Source organism: Chrysemys picta, chromosome 11, assembly GCF_011386835.1.
Source record: "Chrysemys picta bellii isolate R12L10 chromosome 11, ASM1138683v2, whole genome shotgun sequence".
Classification (NCBI taxonomy): Eukaryota; Metazoa; Chordata; order Testudines; family Emydidae; genus Chrysemys; species Chrysemys picta.
In genome coordinates, this window is record NC_088801.1 from 13,571,658 (window position 1) to 13,594,194 (window position 22,537).

Here is a 22,537-nt window from a genome sequence, read left to right on the forward strand (position 1 = left end):
TGAAGGAGACCACATTTTTACTTTGTGAAAACTACTTAGCTAATAATCACCAAGTGCACTCAATCAGAGCCATATGCTTTATAACTGTAAATTTAAGAAACAATTATTTTGTTAATGTAAAATATCATCAGTAAAGTAAAATGTCTACAACAATCAAATCTATATGAGCAGAGAGCACTTCATCCACATACTGGAAGATACATTGTGATTACAAGCAAGATAAAATAAAAAGCTAAAAGCAATTTAAAATGCAATGCCTATAGACCTATTGTACATGCAATCAAAGACTCAGAACCAGGTCCTGATTTTCAGAGGTGCCAGGCCTCTGGATTCATTGGGAGTTTTGGACAATACAGCAATATTGTGTTTTTCTTGGAAGAAGTCCTCTAAACTTTATGCATCTGTAATCAACTGATATACTTAAGTAAATGCTATATCTTATAGTGAACACAGCTTAAAAGCAGTTGGCTGACATGTCTTTATTCAATTCCTTTTGCTTTCAGTTCTTCTCGAACACGTTTCAGATAATTAGGATCAGGATAACCAAACCTAGGGGAAAGAGAGAAGACTTGTTTGGGCCATTTACATAATGAAACAATATTTCCCAATTCTACAGTACCTTCCATTAAAATCACTTAAAGCACTTTTACAAACATCAGTCTTGCGATGCTCTGTGAAACAAACAGGCCCTAATTTACAGGTAAGAAAAGTGAGGCACAGAAAGGTTAAAGCTAAAATTTTCAAAAGCAGCCATTCGTTTTGGGTGCCCAAACTGACACCCTGAGCTGGATTTTCAGACCTGCTGTGTACCTATAATTCCACTTGTAGTCTATGGGAACTGTGGGTGCTCAGCAACTCTGAAAATAAGGCCCCAATTGTCTCAAAATAGGCACAGTGCTTAGGCAGAACTGGGGGTGGCATGGGAGGCTTCAAAAGTGGTGTCTTTCCTGTCTTTTGATCTCAGGCCATCCAGGAAGCAATGTGAATCCTGGTACAAATTAGAACATCCTTAGGGTTGCTCTAAGTGATGCAGTGGGACTCTTGTGCTAACGGGTGGGGACATGTCCCATCTGCCTTATGAATATTTCAGATGGTTTACAATAAAACATTTCAATTATAGGATCTTGACATGTAAGTACATACCTTATTACAAAACTACCAATATTTGACAGCATGTTGTATTCTAACAGTCCAGTTAGATCATTCAAATGATTTAAAACAGAACCATAACTTGATGTGTGTATATTTAACCATTCATATTCAACCTTTTGAAACCTTTACTGGGAAGCTGAATGTTTTCTGGGGAGGGGAGACGGAACTCAGGTGCTAGAAGCTATGGGAAAGCAGGAGGTGTCAATGGCAGGACCTCAGCCCTGCAATACACGGAACTGCAGTTGTCCCTGCCTCAATGTCCCTGAGTTGGTTCAGGGATGGAACCTATATACATCAGTCTTCATCTATAACTCCTGACCTCTGGCTGGGTTACTTGTGTCTCTCCCCTTCCAGGACTAAAAGGAATCTGGCACCACCCAAAGTTCTAATGGTCCCATTAGTGGTCTTTTGATCAATTGTCCCAGGAGTTTGGCCTTCCTCTCAGGGCCTCTTCTATCCCTCTTTACAGGTTTCTTCCTTTCTTTCTTCAACAGGGCAGAAGTAAAGTAAGTTAGAGCAAGAACACAAAGCCAGAGTCCAATATTCCTGTTATTGTTTCTACTTCTAGTCAAAGGTCTTGGCAGTCTTCACGCAAGTGTCAGTGTAGGGTAGGAGACACAGACCTACCCTCTCCTATGGGCCCCAGCCCAGGGACCCTGGGTGATACAGTCAGAAACTTGTTTTGTTTAAATCTCCTGCTGCTTCTCTGAGTTGCTTCCTACCTCAGGGTCTTGCAGGTACCTGTCTGGTAATCTTCTCTGATCCATTCTGGCAGTAAAATGGTTTCTCTGGGCAGCTTCCTCTGGTCTGACCCTGTGGAGCTCCTCCAGAGCGGTTCTGTCTCTGGATTGCGGCATTTTACCCTGGCTGTTGTTAGCCTGCCCATTGGCTGAAACTGGGGACATGACTGCTTCCTTTTTAACACTTTGGTGTCCATTCCCTTGTAGGGTCTATACAGCTCATCATAAGGGGGATGTATTTCAGTTACTGTCCGCCATGTATACCCTTCTTGACTATCTGTTGTTCCTCTGAGGACAATATCACTGTGTCCATATCAAAGCATTTCAATTATTTCAGTATTTCTGTTGTACTGTTTTCCTGTGCCAGGGATATACTATTACTTTCATTAATTTTTAGTGACTTTGTCTGGCACTGCTCTCACACTGACATGGCCCTTACATGCCTTGGGTTGCAAAGGGCAGTGGCATACAGCCAATTACCCAGATTCTACAGCACCTAGGGATTCCTCAATGCAGGGGGAATCTTCCCTTGCACCAGTAGGCTGCTTTATGGCCTGTGACAGCAAATTGGTGCAAACCTGGCTCCCAGTTTGGCCCCACATCTTCTTTCTTTTAGTCTTATCCTTTATCACAAGAATATCTTTTCTCCTCGATAGTTTATACAGTAATATAGTTTACCATTTTCTCATGATAGTGTAGAGAAGTTTATTAATATAGTGCTAACCACTGTAATACTGTGGGTTACACTAATACTTGCACTAAACCCAATATATAGTATATACAATTTCTGAGCTCCAGTAACTTGTTTTCTTGGTAAATAACATACAAAACTCTAACACTGTAATTTAAAAAAACCTGCCTGATTTGCGCTCTGGGTTTGGGAGGGGTCTCAGGGCTGGGGCAGGGGATTGGGGTGCAGGGTTGGGGTGCGGGCTTACCTTGGGCAGCTCCCGGTCAGTGGCGCAGTGGGAGTGCTAAGGCAGGCCTCCTGCCTGTCCTGGCATTGTGGGCAGAGCTAGGTTTGGCAGGAGCTAGGACAGAGCTAGGTCCGGCAGGTCAAGCTCCTAGGCGCTCTCGCCCACAGGCACTGCCCCCCCAGCTCCCATTGGCCGGTTCCTTGCTAACAGGAGTGCGGAGCCAGTGCTCGGGGCCAGGGCAGCATGCGGAGCCCTGTGGCCCCACCGCCTAGGAGCCGGACATGCTGCTGGCTGCTTTCAGTGCACAGTGCGGTGTCAGAACATGTAGGGATTAGCCTGCCTTAGCTGGGCAGCACGGCCGATGGGACTTTTAACTGCCCGGTCGGCGGTGCTGACCTGGGTCGCGACCTGAGTTTTAAAACCACTGATCTAGGTGGTGAGAAAAATGGGTTCATTTACATACTCAATTATTTTGTAATTTGACTCTTTAATTTGACTGATTATTCTGTTTTGGTATGTATGTACGTATGTATTTATTTATGACCTCGGTGGGGCCTCATAGGACAAACAAATAATTTTAAAACCAATTTTGTACCAAATGTGCATGTTTTTACAGAATGTTCATATGGTATTTTTCATTCTGTATCTGGGACATGTGCTGAGGTGGGAGTTGGGGTGTTGGTTCTTGGGGGATGGGTAAAGCTGAAACAGGGAGAGTACTACCACATCTGGTCTCAGAACTGCTTGTTCTGAAGAAAGGAAGGTACTTTACAGCGAGCAGAGATCAGTTGAGTAGCACGCTTGAGAGGTGACAGAGCCAGTGCCATTAACTGTGAGTGTCACACGGGGTGCAACGTAGAATTGTATTTGGAGGAATAACTGCATTGTTGTATCTACAGTGCTTGCTTTCCCTGACCACACCGGCTCTGCAACAATAGAGTGTCTGAGTGGAGTATATAATGGTGCTTAGCCTTGCCTAAAGTAGGTGCAATTGCAATGGTGTTGTTAATGCCTGTGCATTACTGAAAGACATTGTGTGCGTTGATACAAGGGGCCTGTTTCTCCACTGCCTTGCACGTTGTGTAGTTATTTACACCTGTGCAAACTGAGTGTAAAATGTATCATATCAGGATTCTTACAGCAACCCACTTAGCACAGGCGTAAATGACAACACAAGGCGCAAGGCAGTGGAGTGTGACTCAAGATGTTTTACACAAGTGCCAGTAACTTGCATTGGTGCTAGCAATACCAAAATGCTTTAGTACAGGCCTGTCAATCTAGCATCTTTGGCAAGCACTAAAATCACTTAAAAATACTCACATTTCAGGTCCACCATGCATGCTTGTTTTATGGTGAATATCATTCCAGGTGATAACATCATTTGCACCAGAAGTACGTGATTGCCCCACTGTGAAGATCAATCTTTGGTCAAAGGCCCTTTTAAGCAGCTGCAAAATTTCTCTTCCTTCCTTGTTATCAGGTAAGTATGCTGTTCGATTTGTTCCAGAGTATCGTCTGCCGGGGTTTGGATGGTTTTTCTGTTTTGTAAAGAATACAACGAAAATGGTCTGTATACCCAAGGCCCCTCCTTTCTGGCTCTTTACATTTTTTTTCCTGAGAATGTATCAGTGTTTATTACAATTCAAAAAAATGGGGAGAAGGGCGGCAGGAGGGGAAATCAGTAAAAATCAAAAGCGAAGGGCAGCGGGCAAGAGAGTGATGCTTGGTACTCACAGGGGCGGAGGGATACCCAGTACCAGGATGTAGTGGGCAGGTGGGGAGCAGTGTCCAGTACTTACAGGGTGCAGCAGGGGACCTCATTATATAGCAGTTGAGGAAGCCTTCCACACTCTATGGGCCTGTCACTGCAGCGATCAGGCGACTTCAGCTGCCAGGACCCAGGACCCTTCCCAGGTCTGCTCTCCCACTGAGCAGAGGGAGCCATGCTGAAGGGCCAATGGCCAGGAGGGGAGCAGAAGACTGTGCCCTGTGAGTACTGGCTCCCCTGCCTAGACAGAACTCCCTCCCGACACTTTAGAGAAAGTGGAAGGGACCATGCTGAAGGACTGGGGTCAGGAGGATGTCTGCCCGATACGGGGGCCAGTACTCATAGGGCACAGCGTTCAGTTCCCTGAAGGCCTGTTGCTGCAGTTGGGCAGTCTTGGCTGACAGGCCTCGGCTCTCTGCCCATCTCTGAACAATTCCTGGGTCCCATAAAAGCCAAAGTTAGGGTGAAAAATTGGTGAATTCCCAAAACTGACTTTTTCAAAACCCCAGAATTTTTCAGAGAAAATCAGTAAATACCCAAAACAAAGGGCCTTATGTATACCATAGATATACTAAAAACATGTGAAAACGAATCTGCCACCTCAATTTCTGCAATGCTATTAGCCAGGCTATTAGCTTAATGGCTATTAGCCAGGATGGGTAAGAAATGGTGTCCCTAACCTCTGTTTGTCAGAGGGTGGTGATGGACGGCAGGAGAGAGATCACTTGATCATTACCTGTTAGGTTCACTCCCTCTGCGGCACCTGGCATTAGCCACTGTCGGTAGACAGGATACTGGGCTGGATGGACCTTTGGTCTGACCCAGTACGGCCATTCTTATGTTCTTATTTATTCCCATCTCCCCAACCATTCTCCAACTCCTTCCGTCTGTTCAAAAATCACATTGCATGCTTAATTTTGACTTTGCTTTTCTATTTACACATCTTCTCTTTCACCTCTTCACTGGTTTCCTGTGTATCTGAGGTGTCACTGAAATTCACCCTCACTTTCAATAGCCTCACCAGATCTCATCTCTCCTTTCCTCCCTGCCCATCCCCTTCATTCAATTTCTCACATTTTCTTGTCTTGTCTCCTCTCCCTTTGCTTTTCCCACTGATGTCATTGCAAGTGTTATTTGGTCTGCAGTAGTACCTAAGGATCTTGATCAGGGCCCTGTTGTGCTAGGTGCTGTACAAACACATAACATAATCCAAAGCCCTTACAATCATTTCCTTCCCCCAATGCACTACACACTTCTTTAGCCAAGCGCTGGGCCTGATTCTCCTCTCACAGCAGTTTTACACCAGCATCACTTCACTGATTTCAATGGAGTTACTCCAGATTTACACCTACATGAAAGGAGAAACAGGCCCTTTGCGTATAACAGTGAGGGCTACCATTTTGGTTTTATCTTTCATTTGTATTGATTAATATTTGATATTTTTGTGTTTCCCTTGTAGCTCTGACCCAGCATTGGGTGTTAGTACTGCATATTAATGGCACTCCATAAAGAAATATAATACAATGTGATGTGACATGAGATCCTATTTGGAAAACTGAGATTTGTAATGTATATTCAGAGTACCAGAGCCTAACAAAAATATTGGAATAAATATCTGCTGGATTAAAAAAAAACTCTCTTTAGGATATAAAAATGGAAAAATATTAGATTCTATATTCGAGTTTGGTTTTGTTAACTAACAGCTTCTACACACTTCCAAATATACTTACAGTTTGAACTCCACCTCGCATACGATATTCAATCGTAATACTCCCACATTGAGGATAGCCAAGGATTGGAAAAGGAAACTTTGAGACAGACATTGTTCCCTCTGGTTGATTTCCTTGTATGAGTCCATAGAATGTATTACAGACAGGACAGGCAGGCTTATACTTCATTGCCTCTTGGATGCATGCTTTGCAAAATTCATGTTTGCACTTTTGCAGTACTTCTTTTTGATGGATTTTATCCATGCAAATGGCACACACATCTTTGGCTTCCTCTCCTCCTGCTAACTTTGGTCTAGGTTGTTCTTTGGGAAGAACCCTATTCATTTTCCCGTCATCATCTGCATCCAGGGAAGTTCCTGTAGCACCTCTACAGCTGGTACCATAAATGAGAGGGGTCCCTTCGTTAATCTTTACAGGGCCTTCAGTGTAAAGAAAGCTCCTGATGTGCTTTTCAGCAGCATGCAGAAGATCTGGTAATCCTTTTAAACGGAGTTTCTCCTCCTTTTTATTAAGTATTATACCTGGGTTTTCCAGTTGTAGTTTATTAAAGTATTTATTCAGTTGTTTTTTCTGATCACTTGAAAGTTTCAAGCAGAGGTCTTTTTCAGTTATCATTGCTGAGGCCTTCTGAAATGCATTAATGAAGCTTTCGTAAGCATGTACAGACATATCTGAATCTTTGTTCTTAGGTTTAAATATGATGCATGCTTTCTGGCTCTGTGGAGAGCCCTTGTTTTCCATTATGGTATCAAATGTTTGATTTATCACTTCAATTTCTTTACTTAATATTGTTTCCAAGAGTTTAAGCCCAACAGAATCAACTTCAATTCCATTCCTATATGTGTAAGCTTCAGATGTTATTTTCATAGGTTTTTCAAGTGGGCTGTTCACGTTTTTTTCTTCAAGAAATTTTTTTGCAGCCAAAATCTCATTTGCTGGACCACGCAGTATTACTGTATTTCCTTCAATTTTGGCAAGAAGACTCCTAAACCTGGTATTTAATTTAAGTAGTGTTTCATTTAACTGGGAACTGTTTGTCAAAGAAACTTTTTCTTGTTTTAAATCTGCTATTCCTTTCTGAAAATCAGTGATAAAAGACTGCTGAGCTCTCTCTACTGATCCAGAACTCCCAACAGATATGAAGCTTATTGAAGTGAGTCCCTTGTCATCCTCTTTGCTTTTTATCTTTACGTTAAAACGTTGCTGTAATTCTTTAATTTGTTCTTCGTAGACATGGTTAAAGAATTCATAGAGAGCTGATGGAACTTCAATATTGTTCACTTCATCCAAACCATTCTCATTCACATCTTCCAAATCATTTCTTTCAGAGTGTGAAAAATCAGTGTATTGGTCATTTTTTATACGGAGTTCATCAAAATAGTGATACACTTTTTCAATATCTGCATAGTCTCCTGTCACTTTCTCGATGCCGTTGTTACTAGAATTTTTTTCTATTTTTAAGTTTGGGCACAGAGTGGTCACTTGTTGTCTTTCCTGTTTAGTGAACAGGTCGGTATTCAAGGTTGCAGACACATGGAGAAAAATCTGAAAATGAAAGAACAAGCAGAGATCATTATCAGCTTTCCTAAAATGTTCAGCTTGTTCTTTCAAATATTTAATTAAAAAATCTTTCTACTCTAGTTCTCAGCTTGCCAAGATTATTTTGTTTTTACTGTATATAAACACTCTTGCATATAGTCTTCTTTGAACTCATGTATACTGATATACTGCCATTAGTATCCCTATGTACACATGCATGAGAACCAATCCTGCTCCCAATGAAATCTGTGAAAAAACTCCCATCTTCTAATGTGAGCTTCAGTGGGGCAATGTAGAGGCCATCCACAGTTCTCTCTTAAATTGAGACCCAGTGCACATTAGCACAACATGAAAAGCAACTCACGATCTACTTTGCTAGTATTATTCATTATGCCACAGGAACTAAGGACCATCACAAACCTCATGACTCCAAGTGCAAGGCATACTTCTTTGACCTGCTTTCCCTATCAAAAGCACAGTGCAGTACGTACATTAAAAAACAAACAAACAAGCAAACAAACAACCCAAAACCAAAATCCCACCAAAACAAAGCACTACATTAGATGTTCAATTATCCTCTGGAGAGGATGAGAGAATGAACCACTTGACATAGATGTGCCTGACGCTTATTGTAGTACTGGAACATGCTCAGATTCTATGATGACAAGAGCAATATAAGAACCTATATGGAATAGAATATCTGATTGTACTTATTAGTTCCTTTGAAAGGGTTCCTATATGTGCCTCAGTCGGAACCCAGGCATACAAATTGGTTCTGAAAAATATAAATGTCCCCGGATTTCAGAGGACACGCACATGCCACAAACATAATTATGACTGCAAATCCCTACCACTGCATTACAAGTCACCATGCCATACTCTGTGTCTATATGTTAATTAGAGGTATGGACATGTCTCAGTGCTTGCTAACTGGGAAGTTTATAAATCTAATGCATACTAACAATTTCCAACTCTTCTATTCTGGCTAGAAGGTGAAATGAGCTCTTTCTCTCCAACTGGTGTATGGAAGCAGAGGTGTACAGGTGTAAGTCATGAGACCTTGAGAGCCTGGTGAATTATTTTTTCTACTTTCTATTAAACATACCTTTTCAGTAAATGCTCTAGAAGATGAACTGGCATCATGTTTTTCACCAAGCTGTTTCTTATCAGTTTTCTTCTGAAGTTGTGAAAAGCCTGAAGTGCTGGATCGGCCCAAGGATTGTGGTGTAGGCTGGCTTTCTCCATGATCCTCTACTTCTGAATCTGCCTGGATAAATATCTTCAGACTTTTGCCATCAATTTCTAGGGCATGGTTTTCACGTGATTTCACGCGGTTCTTATCTATAGTGAGGTGGAAATAAATTGGGGGAGAGGGGGGAACTTCTGCTTATTCTGGTGTATCAATGAACAGTGAACAGTCAGATTCTCCATTGCTTTGCCCCTTGTGTAGTCATTTTACCATGTGCAAAATGAGTGTAAAAGGCTAACATTCTGATCTGATAAGGTTTTACACCCACTTTGCACACCTATGAATGATTACACAAGGGGGAAGGAAGAGGAAAAACAACTCCCAAGGAATTCACACAACATATATACTGTGAATTTTAAGGTTTGAAATGAGATGTGTTCAAGCCTCTTTTGTACTGTCCCAGTGCTGGGGCCATTAGCTGCTGACCCAGTCCACAGTACAAATTAGGGCTCACCACCTAACTGTTATATAGCACTTTTCATCTGTGCATCTCAAAGAAATCTATGCTGGTTGTCAGTGGCCACCATAGTTCCCATTCATGTTCCCTTCTCTCTGACCATGCCCCTACACTAAGGGTACGTCTACACTTACCTCCGGGTCCCGCGGCAGGCAATCGATGTTCTGGGATCGATTTATCGTGTCTGGTTTAGACGCGATAAATAGATCCCGGAAGTGCTCGCCGTCGACGCCGGTACTCCAGCTCGGCGAGAGGAGTACGCAGCATCGACAGGGGAGCCTCCCTGCCGCGTCTGGACCCGCGGTAAGTTCGGACTACGGTATTTCGAATTCGGCTACGTTATTAACGTAGCTGAATTTGCGTACCTTAGTCCGAAGTGGGGGGTTAGTGGGGACCAGGCCTAAGGACCAAGATGTGAGTGACATAGGATCACCTAAAGTTTGCTCTGTCTACACAGAGTATCACAGCCAGCATGTGGCACAGCTCACATACCCGACACAGAGAGGTTCACAGCTGGGGTGCTGCCTAGGGGCATAGCAGGTATACGACCTTCCCATCCACATGCCCACAGGTGGCTACTGCTGGCATAGCACCATCCTGCTAAACGTCACAGCTGATATACCATCCATCGCCCCTACTGAGTAGCAGCTGGCAAAATGCTTTGAGTGGCACACACTGCGGCCATGCCGAGTGACGCAGTTGACATGCTGACCTGTGACATGCTGCTGGTATGCCGTCCCATTGTGCAACGGGCACACTGTATCCCTGTGGCACAACTGGTGTGCTGCTGCCATGCTGTTGAGTGACATGGCTGGCACTCTGCATCACTGGGGGCACGGATGGCACACCCCGTGTTCCCCCACCTCCAGGGCACGGCTAGCACTCCCGGGCTGCACCCCCCACACTCCTGGGGCACAGCTGGCATACATACATACACATACACACACACACAGGCTACGGCTGGCACATCCTGCGAGCCACCCCCAAGACATGGCTAGCACACACACCCCGGCCCCTCTGGGGCTGGCATGCACGGACATGCTGTTGAGCTATATGGCTGCGCCCCCCGCCCCTCTCGAGAAGCCAGAGTGGAGTGGGCCATGCCGAGGGCACCAGCCAGGGGCCGAGCCGGGCCTGGCACCCCACCCCTCACCTTGCTCCAAGTGGAAGCACACCAGGTAGGTGCCCGGCTCGGGGCCCGGCTTCACCTCGCACTCGCCTCCCCCGGAGCGCCTCGCGGACTGGAAGTAGCTCTCCAGCTTGAGCGGCAGCTTGTCGCCGGGCCGGGGCGCGGGAGAGACCCACACCAGGAGCGGGGCCGGGAGGGCGGCCATGGCGCGCGGGGCCTGCAGCTGGCGGCTGCAAACTTTCGCTTTCGATTCCCAGCGTCCGGAGCGTCGGTTGCAAACAACAGAAACTCCCCGCCCCGCGCTCAGTCCCGCCGCCCGCGCCGCTCCGGCCCGCCTGCCAGGTACCGGGGCCACCCCGCCAAGGGCACATGTGGGGGCGGGCCGGGCTCGCTAGGGCCCCCCTGACCGCTGCTGAGGCGCGGGCCCCGTGCACCCGGGTGGGGCAGCGGAGTTCGCCCCGGGGTGGGGTACGGCCCCAGGTGCCCTGGGCTCGGGTAGGGGGCATTGTTTGCGCCCGGACGGTGCTTCCTTCGGAGCAGCAAAGTAACCCCCTGCTAGCAAAGCCGGGGGTGGGGGGGCAGAGAGGGCCAAATCCGGTGCTGATCTAGCCCGGTGCAGTCCTGATTACAAGGGAGGGAGCAGAGTTTGGCCCCAGGAGCTGAATGGCACATAGGTCTGGTTTCAGAGTAGCAGCCCTGTTAGTCTGTATCCGCAAAAAGAACAGGAGTACTTGTGGCATCTTAGGCTACATCCTCACTACGGGTGTGTGTGTGTGTGTCAATTTTAGATACGCAAAGTCAGCTATGCGAATAGCGTAGCTGAATTCGACGTATCGGAGCCTACTTACCCCACTGTGAGGATGGCGGCAAATGGACCTCCGCGGCTCCCCCGTCGACAGCGCTTACTCCTACCTCCGCTGGTGGAGTACAAGCGTCGATTCGGGGATCGATTGTCACGTCCCGATGAGATGCGATAATTCGATCCCCGAGAGATCGATTTCTACCCACCGATTCAGGCGGGTAGTGTAGACGTAGCCTAAAGAGACTAACAAATTTATGCTCAAATGAATTTGTTAGTCTCTAGGTGCCACAAGTACTCCTGTTCTTTTTACATAGGTCTGAGTTTGTGGTAGTAGATTTTGATCTCATAACGCTCCATGTAAATCAGAGTGACTCCATTACACTGATTGAACTGAGAGAATGCTGCCCCGGATAGGGTTCTTACAGCCAGTAGGTGATGGTCCCTTGTGGCATGAACAGTTGGCATTATTTCATGATGTCTGGCTTAGTTGTTATGTGCTTCCACTGAGGCTGAATTATGGCTGACCGGGGAACCATATGACACTTTTCTGAGTTGTATATATTTAAATTCTCACCCATAGCCTTGCATTCAAGTATTATTTTGCATTGAATTGTTTTACTATTTTAAGATAAATTAATATATCACAAATGCATCTGAGATTTTAAAGTGTGACGTTCCCGATATTTTTGTGTTGGTATATTTTACATGTTTGGGCTAGAGATGCCAGTTTTGGTTGGATGTATTCCTGGAGGTCTCATCATATGACATAATCTTTAATGGGGGGGGGGGGGGGAAGGATAGCTCAGTGGTTTGAGCATTGGCCTGCTAAACACAAGGTTATGAGTTCAGTCCTTGAGGGGGCCATTTAGGGATGGGGGCAAAAATCTGTCAGGATTGGTCCTGCTTTGAGCAGTGGGTTGGACTAGATGACCTCCTGAGGTCCCTTCCAATCCTGGTATTCTATAATTCTTGGAGTCTCCAGGCCAATCCTGGAGGGTGGGCAATCCTAGTTTTGGGCCCAGATCCTGCAGTGAGCTTTGTGGGGGCAGACTTTTGCATTTGTGTGGTTCCCTAGTGAAGTCAGTGGTGCAGGGTTCTGCTCATGAAGAACTAATTGTGGGATCAGGACCTTGGATGTGTGTAGATGCATTTACTGAAATGTTTGCAGATGCATTTTTCTGAACATCCTTGAAATCATTTGGGTAAATATGACTGCATGTATCTCACTGTGCAGATGCACCTATGTTACAATGTACGGTTGTATAACTGCTCCTGGTGTGCCAGCACATCAGCAAAACTGCCTATATTTAATATCACCTTAAGGGCTTCTATGAACCTGGCCCTGAGGCATTCTTTGATGGCCTCCATGATCTGAGGAGCTGATTCTCTTCTTACATCTGTGAAAATCAGGAGTCACTCCACTGATACACAATTGATTTAAAGGAGAGGAGATCTGGCATTGTGCCTTACATCAGTGATGGTAGCTGATTGTACTTTTGTTGTTAATGAGCTACAGCATTTGCGTTTTGCCTTTAGAAATAAAGTTTCCCAAGATTTAGAAGCATTTGGAGCTGGGGTTTTGATTTTGTCTAGTACAGAAATTAGGGCCTGGAGGAGACCAGGAAGGGGACAGAATAACACCTTTAATGCAGCTTGAGAGACCAAATAGCAGAAGTTTCCATTTAGCAGAAGTTTGACTCTATATTAGTTCTGTACACATAACCCGCCTGCATGCTTTGCATTTCCAAAAGGGCAAAGATGGGATTGCAGAAATTAAAGAGGACATTGTTCAACATTTCCAATTAAATTATACGGACTCCTGGAGGCAGTAAAAGCAGTATTTGGGGTCAGTTGATTAGCAGAGTCTCTCAATTGATGAATGAAACAGCTCAAGAAAAAACAGAACTAGAACAGAAGCTAAAAAGGTTACAAGATATTCATAAAAATACAGGTTCAGAAAAAAACATATTAACAATTAACTATTAGTGGGAAGTTGAATATGTTGATGACAAATCCCATTGAAAAAGCCTTAAGGTATGCAAAGCAGATGTTTTATGAAAAATGAAATAAAAATGATAGGCTATTGGCATGAAAGCTTAGAGAAATTAAAGAGCAACATATTATTCCATCAATTAAGAAAAATCAGCAAAAGTTAGTTACACACCTGAATGAAATATGTGCTATTTTTTGCTGCTTATTATAAAAATCTCTATACCTGAGATACTCTAAGCTCTGAAGTTATTCAAAAATATCTGGAAGTAGCAGGCTTGCCAAAGATGAGCAAAATTGATTAAGAAATAACCGAAGAAGAAATCCTAGAGGCAGTAGCAAGTATGAAAAGTGGTAAAACTCCAGGACCTGATGGCTTTCCAGCTGAATTGTACAAGGTATTTAAGGAGGTATTAGTGGGTCCTTTGAGAGAGGTCTTCCATGACATGTTGTTAGGGGAGGAACTTCTACAATATATGAAAGAAGCTACTGTGGTAGTTTTCCCCTAAAGATGGAAAAGACCTTACCTTGTCCAGTTCCTCTAGGCCAGGGTCGGCAACCTTTGGCACGCAGCTCGCCAGCGTAAGCACCCTGGCGGGTCAGGCCAGTTTGTTTACTTGCCGCGACCGCAGGTTTGTCTGATCACGGCTCCCACTGGCCCCGGTTCGCCGCTCTGGGCCAATGGGGGCTGCGGGAAGGGCGGCCAGCACATCCCTCGGCCCGCGCCACTTCCCGCATCCCCCATTGGCCTGGAGCGGCAAACCGCAGCCAGCGGGAGCCGCGATTGGCCGAACCTGCAGTCGCAGCAAGTAAACAAACTGGACCGGCCTGCCAGGGTGCTTACCCTGGCGAGCCACGTGCCAAAGGTTTCCGACCCCTGCTCTAGGCCCATATCTCTGTTGTATCATGAAATTAAGATTTTAACAAAAATACTAACTAGCCGATTGCAGTTTATGCTTTAGTTTATATAAATCCAGACCAAACTGAATTAAATAAGGATAGACAAATGTCAGACAATATTCAGAATCATCCATAATGCCAGATCAAAAAAATCAATTTCTCTTGTTATCACTAGATGCCTTTGGTAGAATAGAGAGGAACTTTCTATTTCAAGTCCTGTCACATATGGACTTTGGTCACCAATTCCTTAAATGCATAACTGCTCTTTACACCAGCCCAAAAGCAGTGGTGCCAGTTAATGGGGTTAAATCTCTCCTTTTTGAATTACGCTAAGTGATTAGTCAGGGATGTCCATCGTCTCCTTTACTTTTTGCACTGGCTATGGAGCCTTTTGCACAGACGATAAGGAATAAGGATAAGGAATAACTATTCAGTAAAGAAACGCTTCTAACTTATTTAGAGATCAAAACTAATTTGAATTGTTCCGCTTTTCCCTGGTACCAATACTTTCAGTACTTTCCCTGGTACTATGTTTCTCATCTTTCTAGGAAATGTGTTTTATACAGAAAGCTAACTTTAATGGAAGTGATGGCATCTGGAAATAAAAAAATAACTAATTTATATCAATCTTTGCAGCCAGCTTTCCTAACAGAAAATTGTCCATATGAAAATTTCCCATATGTCTGGGAAAAGGCTCTGGATAGACAAATTACCCCAGAGGAATCGGGTTTGATCTGGAAAAGAGGACTAGCATCCTCAGTGTTACAGTGGTACCTCACACCAGTCAGGTTAAAAATTCACATACAGACGCTCCCTGACTTACGCAAGCATTCCGTTGTGGAATGCCTTGCGTAAGTCGAATTTTGCGTAAGTCAGAGATGTATACCCAACAATTATGCCAAAAAAATAAAAATAAAAAAAGCTTACGGAACTTTTTCCATAAGTGTGGATTTGCGTAAGTCAGGTTTGCGTAACCCGGGGAGCGTCTGTAAAGACTGAATAGGGATGAATATTGGAGAAATTGTGGTGAAAGAGAAGATTTTATGCATATATGGTGGACATGTCCAATCATTAGAGAGTATTAGGCTGCAGTTCACAATCAAATATCACAGATTATTGGATACTTATTACCAAACGATCCTTTGGTAATCCTCCTGGGGCTTCCTATTGGAAATGGTCATACAAAAGTAAATGAAGAATTATCTCTCATCTGCTAGTAGCTGCTTGGCTATTAGTAGCCTCTCACTGGAAAATAAAATAAAATATCCCAACCATTGAGGAATGGTTCAAAAATATGGGAGATTGTTTTTATGGAAAAATTAACACACCAATTATGTACCCAACAAAATACACAGAGGATGGATGGATAGATAGATATTTGGTCACCTTTTATTCAGTACTCAGACAAAGTACATTCACTTGCAAAAAAACTCAGCCCACCTGTCCATTTTGTGTTAATATTAGCATTTGATAGACATACCTGGTCTGTTAAATATGTGCATATAGAAATTTCATTAAATTTAATAAAATAATTAGAAATGACAGAAGTATTGCAATGATGCTCACTGTGTAATATGGTAACACCCTGTTAAATAGAAAGATCTGATGTTTATATATTGCTGTATGTCTCTTTAAACAAAAGCTAACTGTTGTAATGGTTGTTTTGTTGCTGATGTTTACATGGCAAGAATTTGTAAACTTGTTAAAACTTCTTAAATAAATAATGGGTTCTTTTCTAAAGAAAGAAATTAGGGCCTGGAGTAATATCTGGATTTGGAGCAGAACCCTTCCAAATTGTGACTCATCTAGATGAAGACATTTGGTCTTCAGAAAATGAACAGTTGGCATAAGTTATTGATATTGCGCCAAAAACACAGCCCTCTAGCACTTGAGTTAAATGAGAACTCGTGAAACTGCTGGTAGCATCCTAGCTAGTAGAGGGCAACATATCACCTTTCCTTCCTCCTCCCCCACATATACTGTCTCACTCGCTGCATTACAACAGGCAGCAACTGAGTCCTATGACTCCAAATGGGCAATGTTTTAGTTTTAATCCACCTCAGTCATTGTGATGACAGCAGCTGGTTAAACCCAGCTTTATGTTCCTATATAAATTGTCAGGAGAAACAAGGACATGATAAGAAGATAAGGATCAAGCCTCAGACTTTTAACTAGCACAGATATTCGTAATGGGTGTGCTAATTTAACACCTTACAGTCCTGTGGCGCTGATTCCCTGCTGAATATGCTTTGTAGGATATGGAGTTTTGAAAGCTGCCCATGATGGCTTTGACTTGCTGAACTCTTCATGTAGTAGAAGTACTAAAATCTCACCGGGGCATGAATGCAAAGAGGTCTATAGCATTTATCTCAGTTGGTTCCTTGATTGCTTACAGAGCTCTACTATAAGCTGTATGTCATACACAGAAGCAATGTATTTAGTGGCCTGGGCAGAGGCAACGCGTAACTGTTGAAAGTGTGTGTGTGTGTGTGTGTGTGTGTGTGTGTGTGTGTATATTTTGAACCCACTCCCTGCAAAAATATAAATAAAAATATAAACCTTGGCAGAAATGGGGGAGGCGTGACCCTGCTGCCCCTCTTCCCCCCCCCGCCCACATATGTCGCCCCTGGGTCTGGGGACAGGTCTGAGAGGCAGAAACTCTGAGTCAAAATCAGCTACTGACTCTCTCTTTAATCTTAGACAAATGACCGAGGCCAAAATTTTCAAAACTGAGTGCCTAAAGTGAGGCACCAACACAAATGGCTAGATTACCAGAGGTACTGAGCACCCATGAGTCCCTCTGAAGTTAACCAGGCAATTTATAATCCTTATCTATCCATCTTCTTATACTGTGCCCAGTTCCATGGTATCTGGGAGCCTGCTGAGGCCCCCAGGTTGGAAAATTTTGGTTTGAATCTATCTAGTCTGTGTTGTCCTAGCTGCAGAACAGGGGTAATGTCCCCTCCCTCCTAGGATAGTATTTACCACCTCGCAGAGGGATTGAAGGTTAATGTGCAAAATAAGATGCTGAGCCTGCAGGCTGAAACTCCTGTTGACAGTCGTCTGGGAGCACCATGGCAACCTGCCTGGAGGGTTCCAGGGGAGTTAGGAAAAGTCTGTTGGGGAAAGGCAGTTAGACCGGTGGGTGCTGGAGGGGAGGAGAGGACTCAGTGGGGGTGGGGAGGAGAAGGGGCTTGAAGATGGGGAACATGATGAAGATGCTGGTAAGTGACCAGGAAGAAAGGAGAGTCAAAGAAGTATTCGGGGATGGGGCGCAAAGTGCCAGAGTCAGGGTATTTAAGGGAATAAGGATATTGGAGGGATTACTGATTTAGACTGAAAGAAACAAGCAGAATTGTAGCCAATAGGTGGTTCTGTCTTAGTGTGTAACCTGGCTTGACAGTCAGGGAAATAAACCACGTGCCTGCAGAAGGGAGAAGATTTGTCAGCTAAAAGGGCCTATACATCCAGGCAGGGGGAGAGCTTTAAATTTTGCCTCCTATCCCTCCCTACACAGGCTCAGGTCCAGAGTTGTGCGGAAGCCCCTTCATTTAGATTTGGGCTCCACTGTTTTGACCCTTTCCCAAGGAATAACCCCCCTCCCATTCCCAAAAGATTTCCTTGCTCAAATTGTTGAAGACATTTAAAGCCAGGCCCAAGCAGGGTTTCTGGTCAGCACAACTCCTGATGCAGCTATGTGGTCATTAGGGAGAAAGGACTGAGGAGTACCCCTCCTCTCCTTCCCTACTGCCCCATCACCACCCAGCCCTGAAGCTTCCCTCCATCTCACACAAGTGCTCTGCACTTCTAATATATTGGAAAATGGCCTTTGGAGGCCCCTTACCATCTCCTAAGGAAGGGCAGGAAGAAAACATAAAGAAATGATCAGAACATCAAATTAACTTTCTCTTGGTTACATTATCCACTTCAGGAAGCTGTTCTCTATCCCAAACTGAAACATGCCCTATGTGGGAAAAACAACCAGCATGGCCAGGGAATGTGCTGGGATGAATCTTGCAGGGCCAAATTCACCCCAGTGCAATTTTATTGACCTCAGTGGATTTACAGCAGGGATTATTTTGTCCCCCAAGTTTTTCCCTGATGATGAGTAGGAAGTCAATAAAATTGCATTGGGTGAATTTGGCCTTGCAAGATTTAACCCAGCACATTCCCTGGCCAGACTGGTTGTTTTTCCCACATTGGGCATGTTTCAGTTTGGAGTAGATAACAGCTTCCTGAAGTGGATAACGTAACCAAGAGAAAGTTAATTTGATGTTCTGATCATTTATTTATTCTTATTTGTTGTGCCGCTTTTGCTGAGGTGAAGGGGGCAGTCTTTCAGTATTGTGTTAAATTAAATGTGTAAGTAGTGTAGTGTAAGTATATATCGAAGTTTTTATTTCTCCTTTCCCTCAAAATAAATGCTCTGTGATTTTTAAGGAAATATTTGTGTGTGCGTGCACATCAGTTTGATCATAGGTTGACTAACAGGAATCAGTTTACATAAACGTTTTTGAACAGTGTTTTGTAGAAGTTCCACTGTTATTCATTATTTATGAATGTTTTTATATATTATAGGTGGAGCTGGTAGCACAGCCTGTTATTAAATTTGTTTGACATTTCCCATTATAAGACTGTGGTTTCACTTGCTTGTAACTTTGCCAATCTTTAACCATTCAGGCAGAAATTTTCCATGATGGATGTCTGTCTCAGGCTGATTTTCTTTTTTTTTCTTTTCTTTTGAAAATTTCAGCCAAAAAGTTGAGCCATTTCCAAGAACAAGGCTAGGGAAAAATACATTGCCTTTTAGTGTATTGAATGTTAAGAAGATTCTTGTTGTAATGTTAAGAAAATTCAGGTGACCTTTTCTTTGGAAAGCTGTAGCTCTCCCAGGCCTTGGAGCAGGGAATTGAAATTTGGCAGGAAAGTGGCCTTTTATCCTTTTGCCATCCTTGTGAAAATCTGTCCACGTTTGGCTAAATTATAAACCTTAGAAAAATCTTAGTTTGCACATGCTCACTAGAGTATATTTATATGTGTGGGTAATATAATATGTTTAATTTTCCCCCTTATTTTTTGTATTATTTCACAGACGTCCAATCCAGAGACCCTTGAAGAGGATTACGATTCAGGTAAGCTTCTTTCTTTTCACATTATGGAGCAGATTAGAATTTATAAATTTATACCCTTCTTCTTTGAACTACCGCTTAAACAAGTAAAGTTGAAAGCATGCAAATGGTTTAGTTGAAAGCAAACCAAAACGTACGACTTGGACACGGATGTCAGTTTTATGTTTCGTTAGTTTTATGTGGTTTCCTCACACCTTTAAAAGTACAGTACAGGTGTGCTAAAGAAAAGATGTTTTGATGAAAGCCGTTTAAATTCAGTGCACCTTACTAACAATGAGATGCAGAACTGTCTATTTTTAGACTCTAACTGTGCAGAGAAATCGGTACTGTAGGTCAGCTGAAAAGTGTGGTTAAACTCATGCAAATTGTAAGAATGTACACAAACAAATTAATAAGATACCTACTTTATGTAAAAAGTAACCGAGTCTTGTGGCACCTTATAGACTAACAGACGTATTGGAGCATAAGCTTTTGTGGGTGAATACCCACTTCGTCAGACTCTTTGTTGCTTTTTACAGATCCAGACTAACACGGCTACCCCTCTAATACTTGACTACTGTATGTAGTTCTATAGAAATCTACCAACACAGAGGAGTATACATCTCCTGGGATTGGTAATGGTATAAAGACCTGTGCAGCTCTTCATTGCTAGTTCTATCTGGGGGGTTATGATAAAAAAAAATTGATCTGACAGTTGTTTGGTGATTTATGTGAAACAAGATGGTGGCCCATTTTCTTTTTCTACAGTGCTGCTTAAAGTTCAGACTTGCAGGGAGAATGTGCCTTCTGTGGGTTCAAAGGGAGGGCCTGTGAGGAGCTGCAGAACTAAAGAGTGAGCTTTTTGGGTGAGAACATAGGACTGGAAAACCAAGTGTTCACAGGTTTGTAGGATGAGGTGGATATCTGGCAGCTCCAGAATGTTGATGCTGAGCCTCTTCTGTTCCTCAAAATCAAAATGGACTCCCCACGCTCCTGAAATTCACATTAGTGGTGATGCATGAAGGATTGGAAGAAAGGTGAGAAGGCCTGGAAGAAGGATGGGATGATGGGACCACCCAGACAGGGAAGTCAACATGGACAGAGGAAGGAAGAAGAGTTCCTTCTGGGAAGTCAGGGAAAGGCACTTGATTGGAACAAAGGTGAGGGTGTAAATGTAACCTGGTCCATAGGACAGAGTCCTTACAGGCTGCACATTGATTTAGGACACAAAGAATTGGCCCGGCTGGGGTAGGAGGAGAGTTAAAGTCATGGCAGTTGACAAGTGAATGAGCAAGAATAGGGCCAGACTGGGGCTTATATAAGGCCTTTGCTTCCTTGCTTTATTGGTAAAGGGAGCCAAAAACTGCATATCCTTACTGTGTCTCTGAGGTAGAATGGGAGAAGTGAAGACTCTGACAAAAGAAATGATCAGTAAGTAATTTTCCCTTATCATCCCAAGTCAATTTAAAAAATAATGATTGAAAACTTTAAAATATGCTGTGCATTAAAAATGTGCTTGACATTGGATCACTGCATTTCTCTTAATTGATTTATTATCTAGTGTCCAGCATGGATACAGAGGAGGAAAGCTTAACAATTCCCATCAGTAAAGATGTTTATGAAATCCTTACAAGACGAGAGAGCTGTCTACGTGACCTCATTGAGAAGAAGTTTGGTTGTATATCTGTTCTTAAGAGTATAAGATGTCCTCTTGAAGTATACAGGAAAACCCTGAAGGAAGGAATTGAGATATCTGTTTGGATGGATGATATGACAAGACATAATGCTGATGCTTTGGTGAATGCAGCCAATGAATATTTGCACCATATTGGAGGCCTTGCTCTTGCCCTGGCGAAAGCTGGTGGGCTAGAAATTAAACAAGAGAGTAAACGTTATATTGAGCGTCATGGAAAACTCACCACTGGTCAAATAGCGGTAACAGGTGGAGGCAGGCTTTCTTGTAAGAAAATTATCCACACAGTAGGTCCAAGGTGGTCTGCATATGAAAGTGAGAGATGTTGTCAAACACTTGAGGCAGCCATTATAAATGTCCTGAAATATGTTAATGATCCAGATAATAATATAAAGTCTCTGGCTATCCCTGCAGTGAGCTCAGGAATTTTTGGCTTCCCACTAGATTTATGTGCTGATGTGATTGTAAAGACTATAAAGAATTTTGTTGAGCTAGCTCCATTATTTGGCTGGATCAAAGAAATCCACTTGGTGAACATTGATGAGCCCACAGTTGCAGCAATGAAAAGGGCCTGTGAAAAGTTGCTGGGGAGGAGTGACATCAACTCACTTCAGGAGACTCTGCCAGCTTCAGCAAACCAGCTTCAAGATTCCATCACAATCAATGGTCTTCACCTACATATCATAAGAGGACAAATTGAAGATCAGCAAGTAAGTCTTCACAGTGGACCCTGAGGATCTTGTGAAGTGCTGAGTGTGGAGTTGCATCCCAGCACCTTGCAGGATTGGATCCTAAGAGATTAGAGGGCATGTTGTATTGATCGAGTAAATATGCATCTTGTCCTCTTGTCTTTAGCCACCCAACATTAGAATCAGTGGACCAAAACAATATATACCCAGGTGTCGTCTTATAATATAGCTATTGAATTTGAAAAGTTTTCTTTCTGAGTGAGCCCTGCTATGAGAGGATAGAAAACAACAACACATAGAATAAAGTTATTGACTGTCCTGACTCTACGTTAACATTTACTTTTTTTTAATGTAATATTTTAATAGTTAACATTTTTTAATGTATCCCCAAGAAGTTTTCTCTCCTAGCTCCTATCATGTCCTGCTTTTTTTGTTGTTTTCCTGGAATGGGACGAATGCTCCTCTGAAGATGTCTACACTACTGGCTAAATCGGCACTGCTGCGATTGATGCAGCGGTGTTGATTATGCGGGTCTGGTGAAGACATGCTAAGTCAATGGGAGAGCATCTCCCATTGACATAGTGCTGTGTAGACACCACTGTAAATTGACATAAGTTATGTTGATTTCAGTTACGTAACTTGAGTAACTGAACTAGCGTAACTTAGATTGACTTA

General features: G+C 43.4%; 2 protein-coding genes across 15 annotated transcripts in view; one reads left to right on the plus strand and one right to left on the minus strand.

Moving 5' to 3' along the window:
• DTX3L (deltex E3 ubiquitin ligase 3L) lies at nucleotides 1–11,162 on the minus strand. Of its 2 annotated transcripts, none has more exons than XM_042843123.2 (5): nucleotides 10,761–11,162; nucleotides 8,952–9,187; nucleotides 6,308–7,852; nucleotides 4,130–4,347; nucleotides 1–549 (listed from the first exon to the last, which is right to left on the minus strand). In XM_042843123.2, exons 1-5 carry the CDS (start codon nucleotides 11,050–11,052, stop codon nucleotides 480–482), a joined length of 2,361 nt encoding a protein of 786 aa, XP_042699057.2. In that variant the 5' UTR covers nucleotides 11,053–11,162; the 3' UTR covers nucleotides 1–479. The 2 variants fall into 2 exon arrangements, with proteins under 2 accessions (XP_042699057.2, XP_008166053.2); XM_008167831.4 differs by having other exon boundaries at nucleotides 10,706–10,886.
• The window catches only part of PARP9 (poly(ADP-ribose) polymerase family member 9), a 27,114-nt gene continuing 15,086 nt past the window's right edge, over nucleotides 10,510–22,537 (plus strand). For 2 of the 13 annotated variants that reach the window (XM_065561544.1, XM_065561546.1), the window contains exons 1-4: nucleotides 10,632–10,730; nucleotides 19,465–19,504; nucleotides 20,249–20,640; nucleotides 21,042–21,883. In XM_065561544.1, the coding sequence (XP_065417616.1) occupies nucleotides 20,499–20,640; nucleotides 21,042–21,883 (984 nt within the window). In that variant the 5' untranslated portion in view covers nucleotides 10,632–10,730; nucleotides 19,465–19,504; nucleotides 20,249–20,498. Of the gene's footprint in view, nucleotides 10,731–10,888; nucleotides 11,024–13,018; nucleotides 13,871–19,464; nucleotides 19,505–20,248; nucleotides 20,641–21,041; nucleotides 21,884–22,537 lie in introns of those variants that run through there. The other 11 variants (XM_065561543.1, XM_065561547.1, XM_065561549.1 and 8 more) reach the window with 10 other exon arrangements.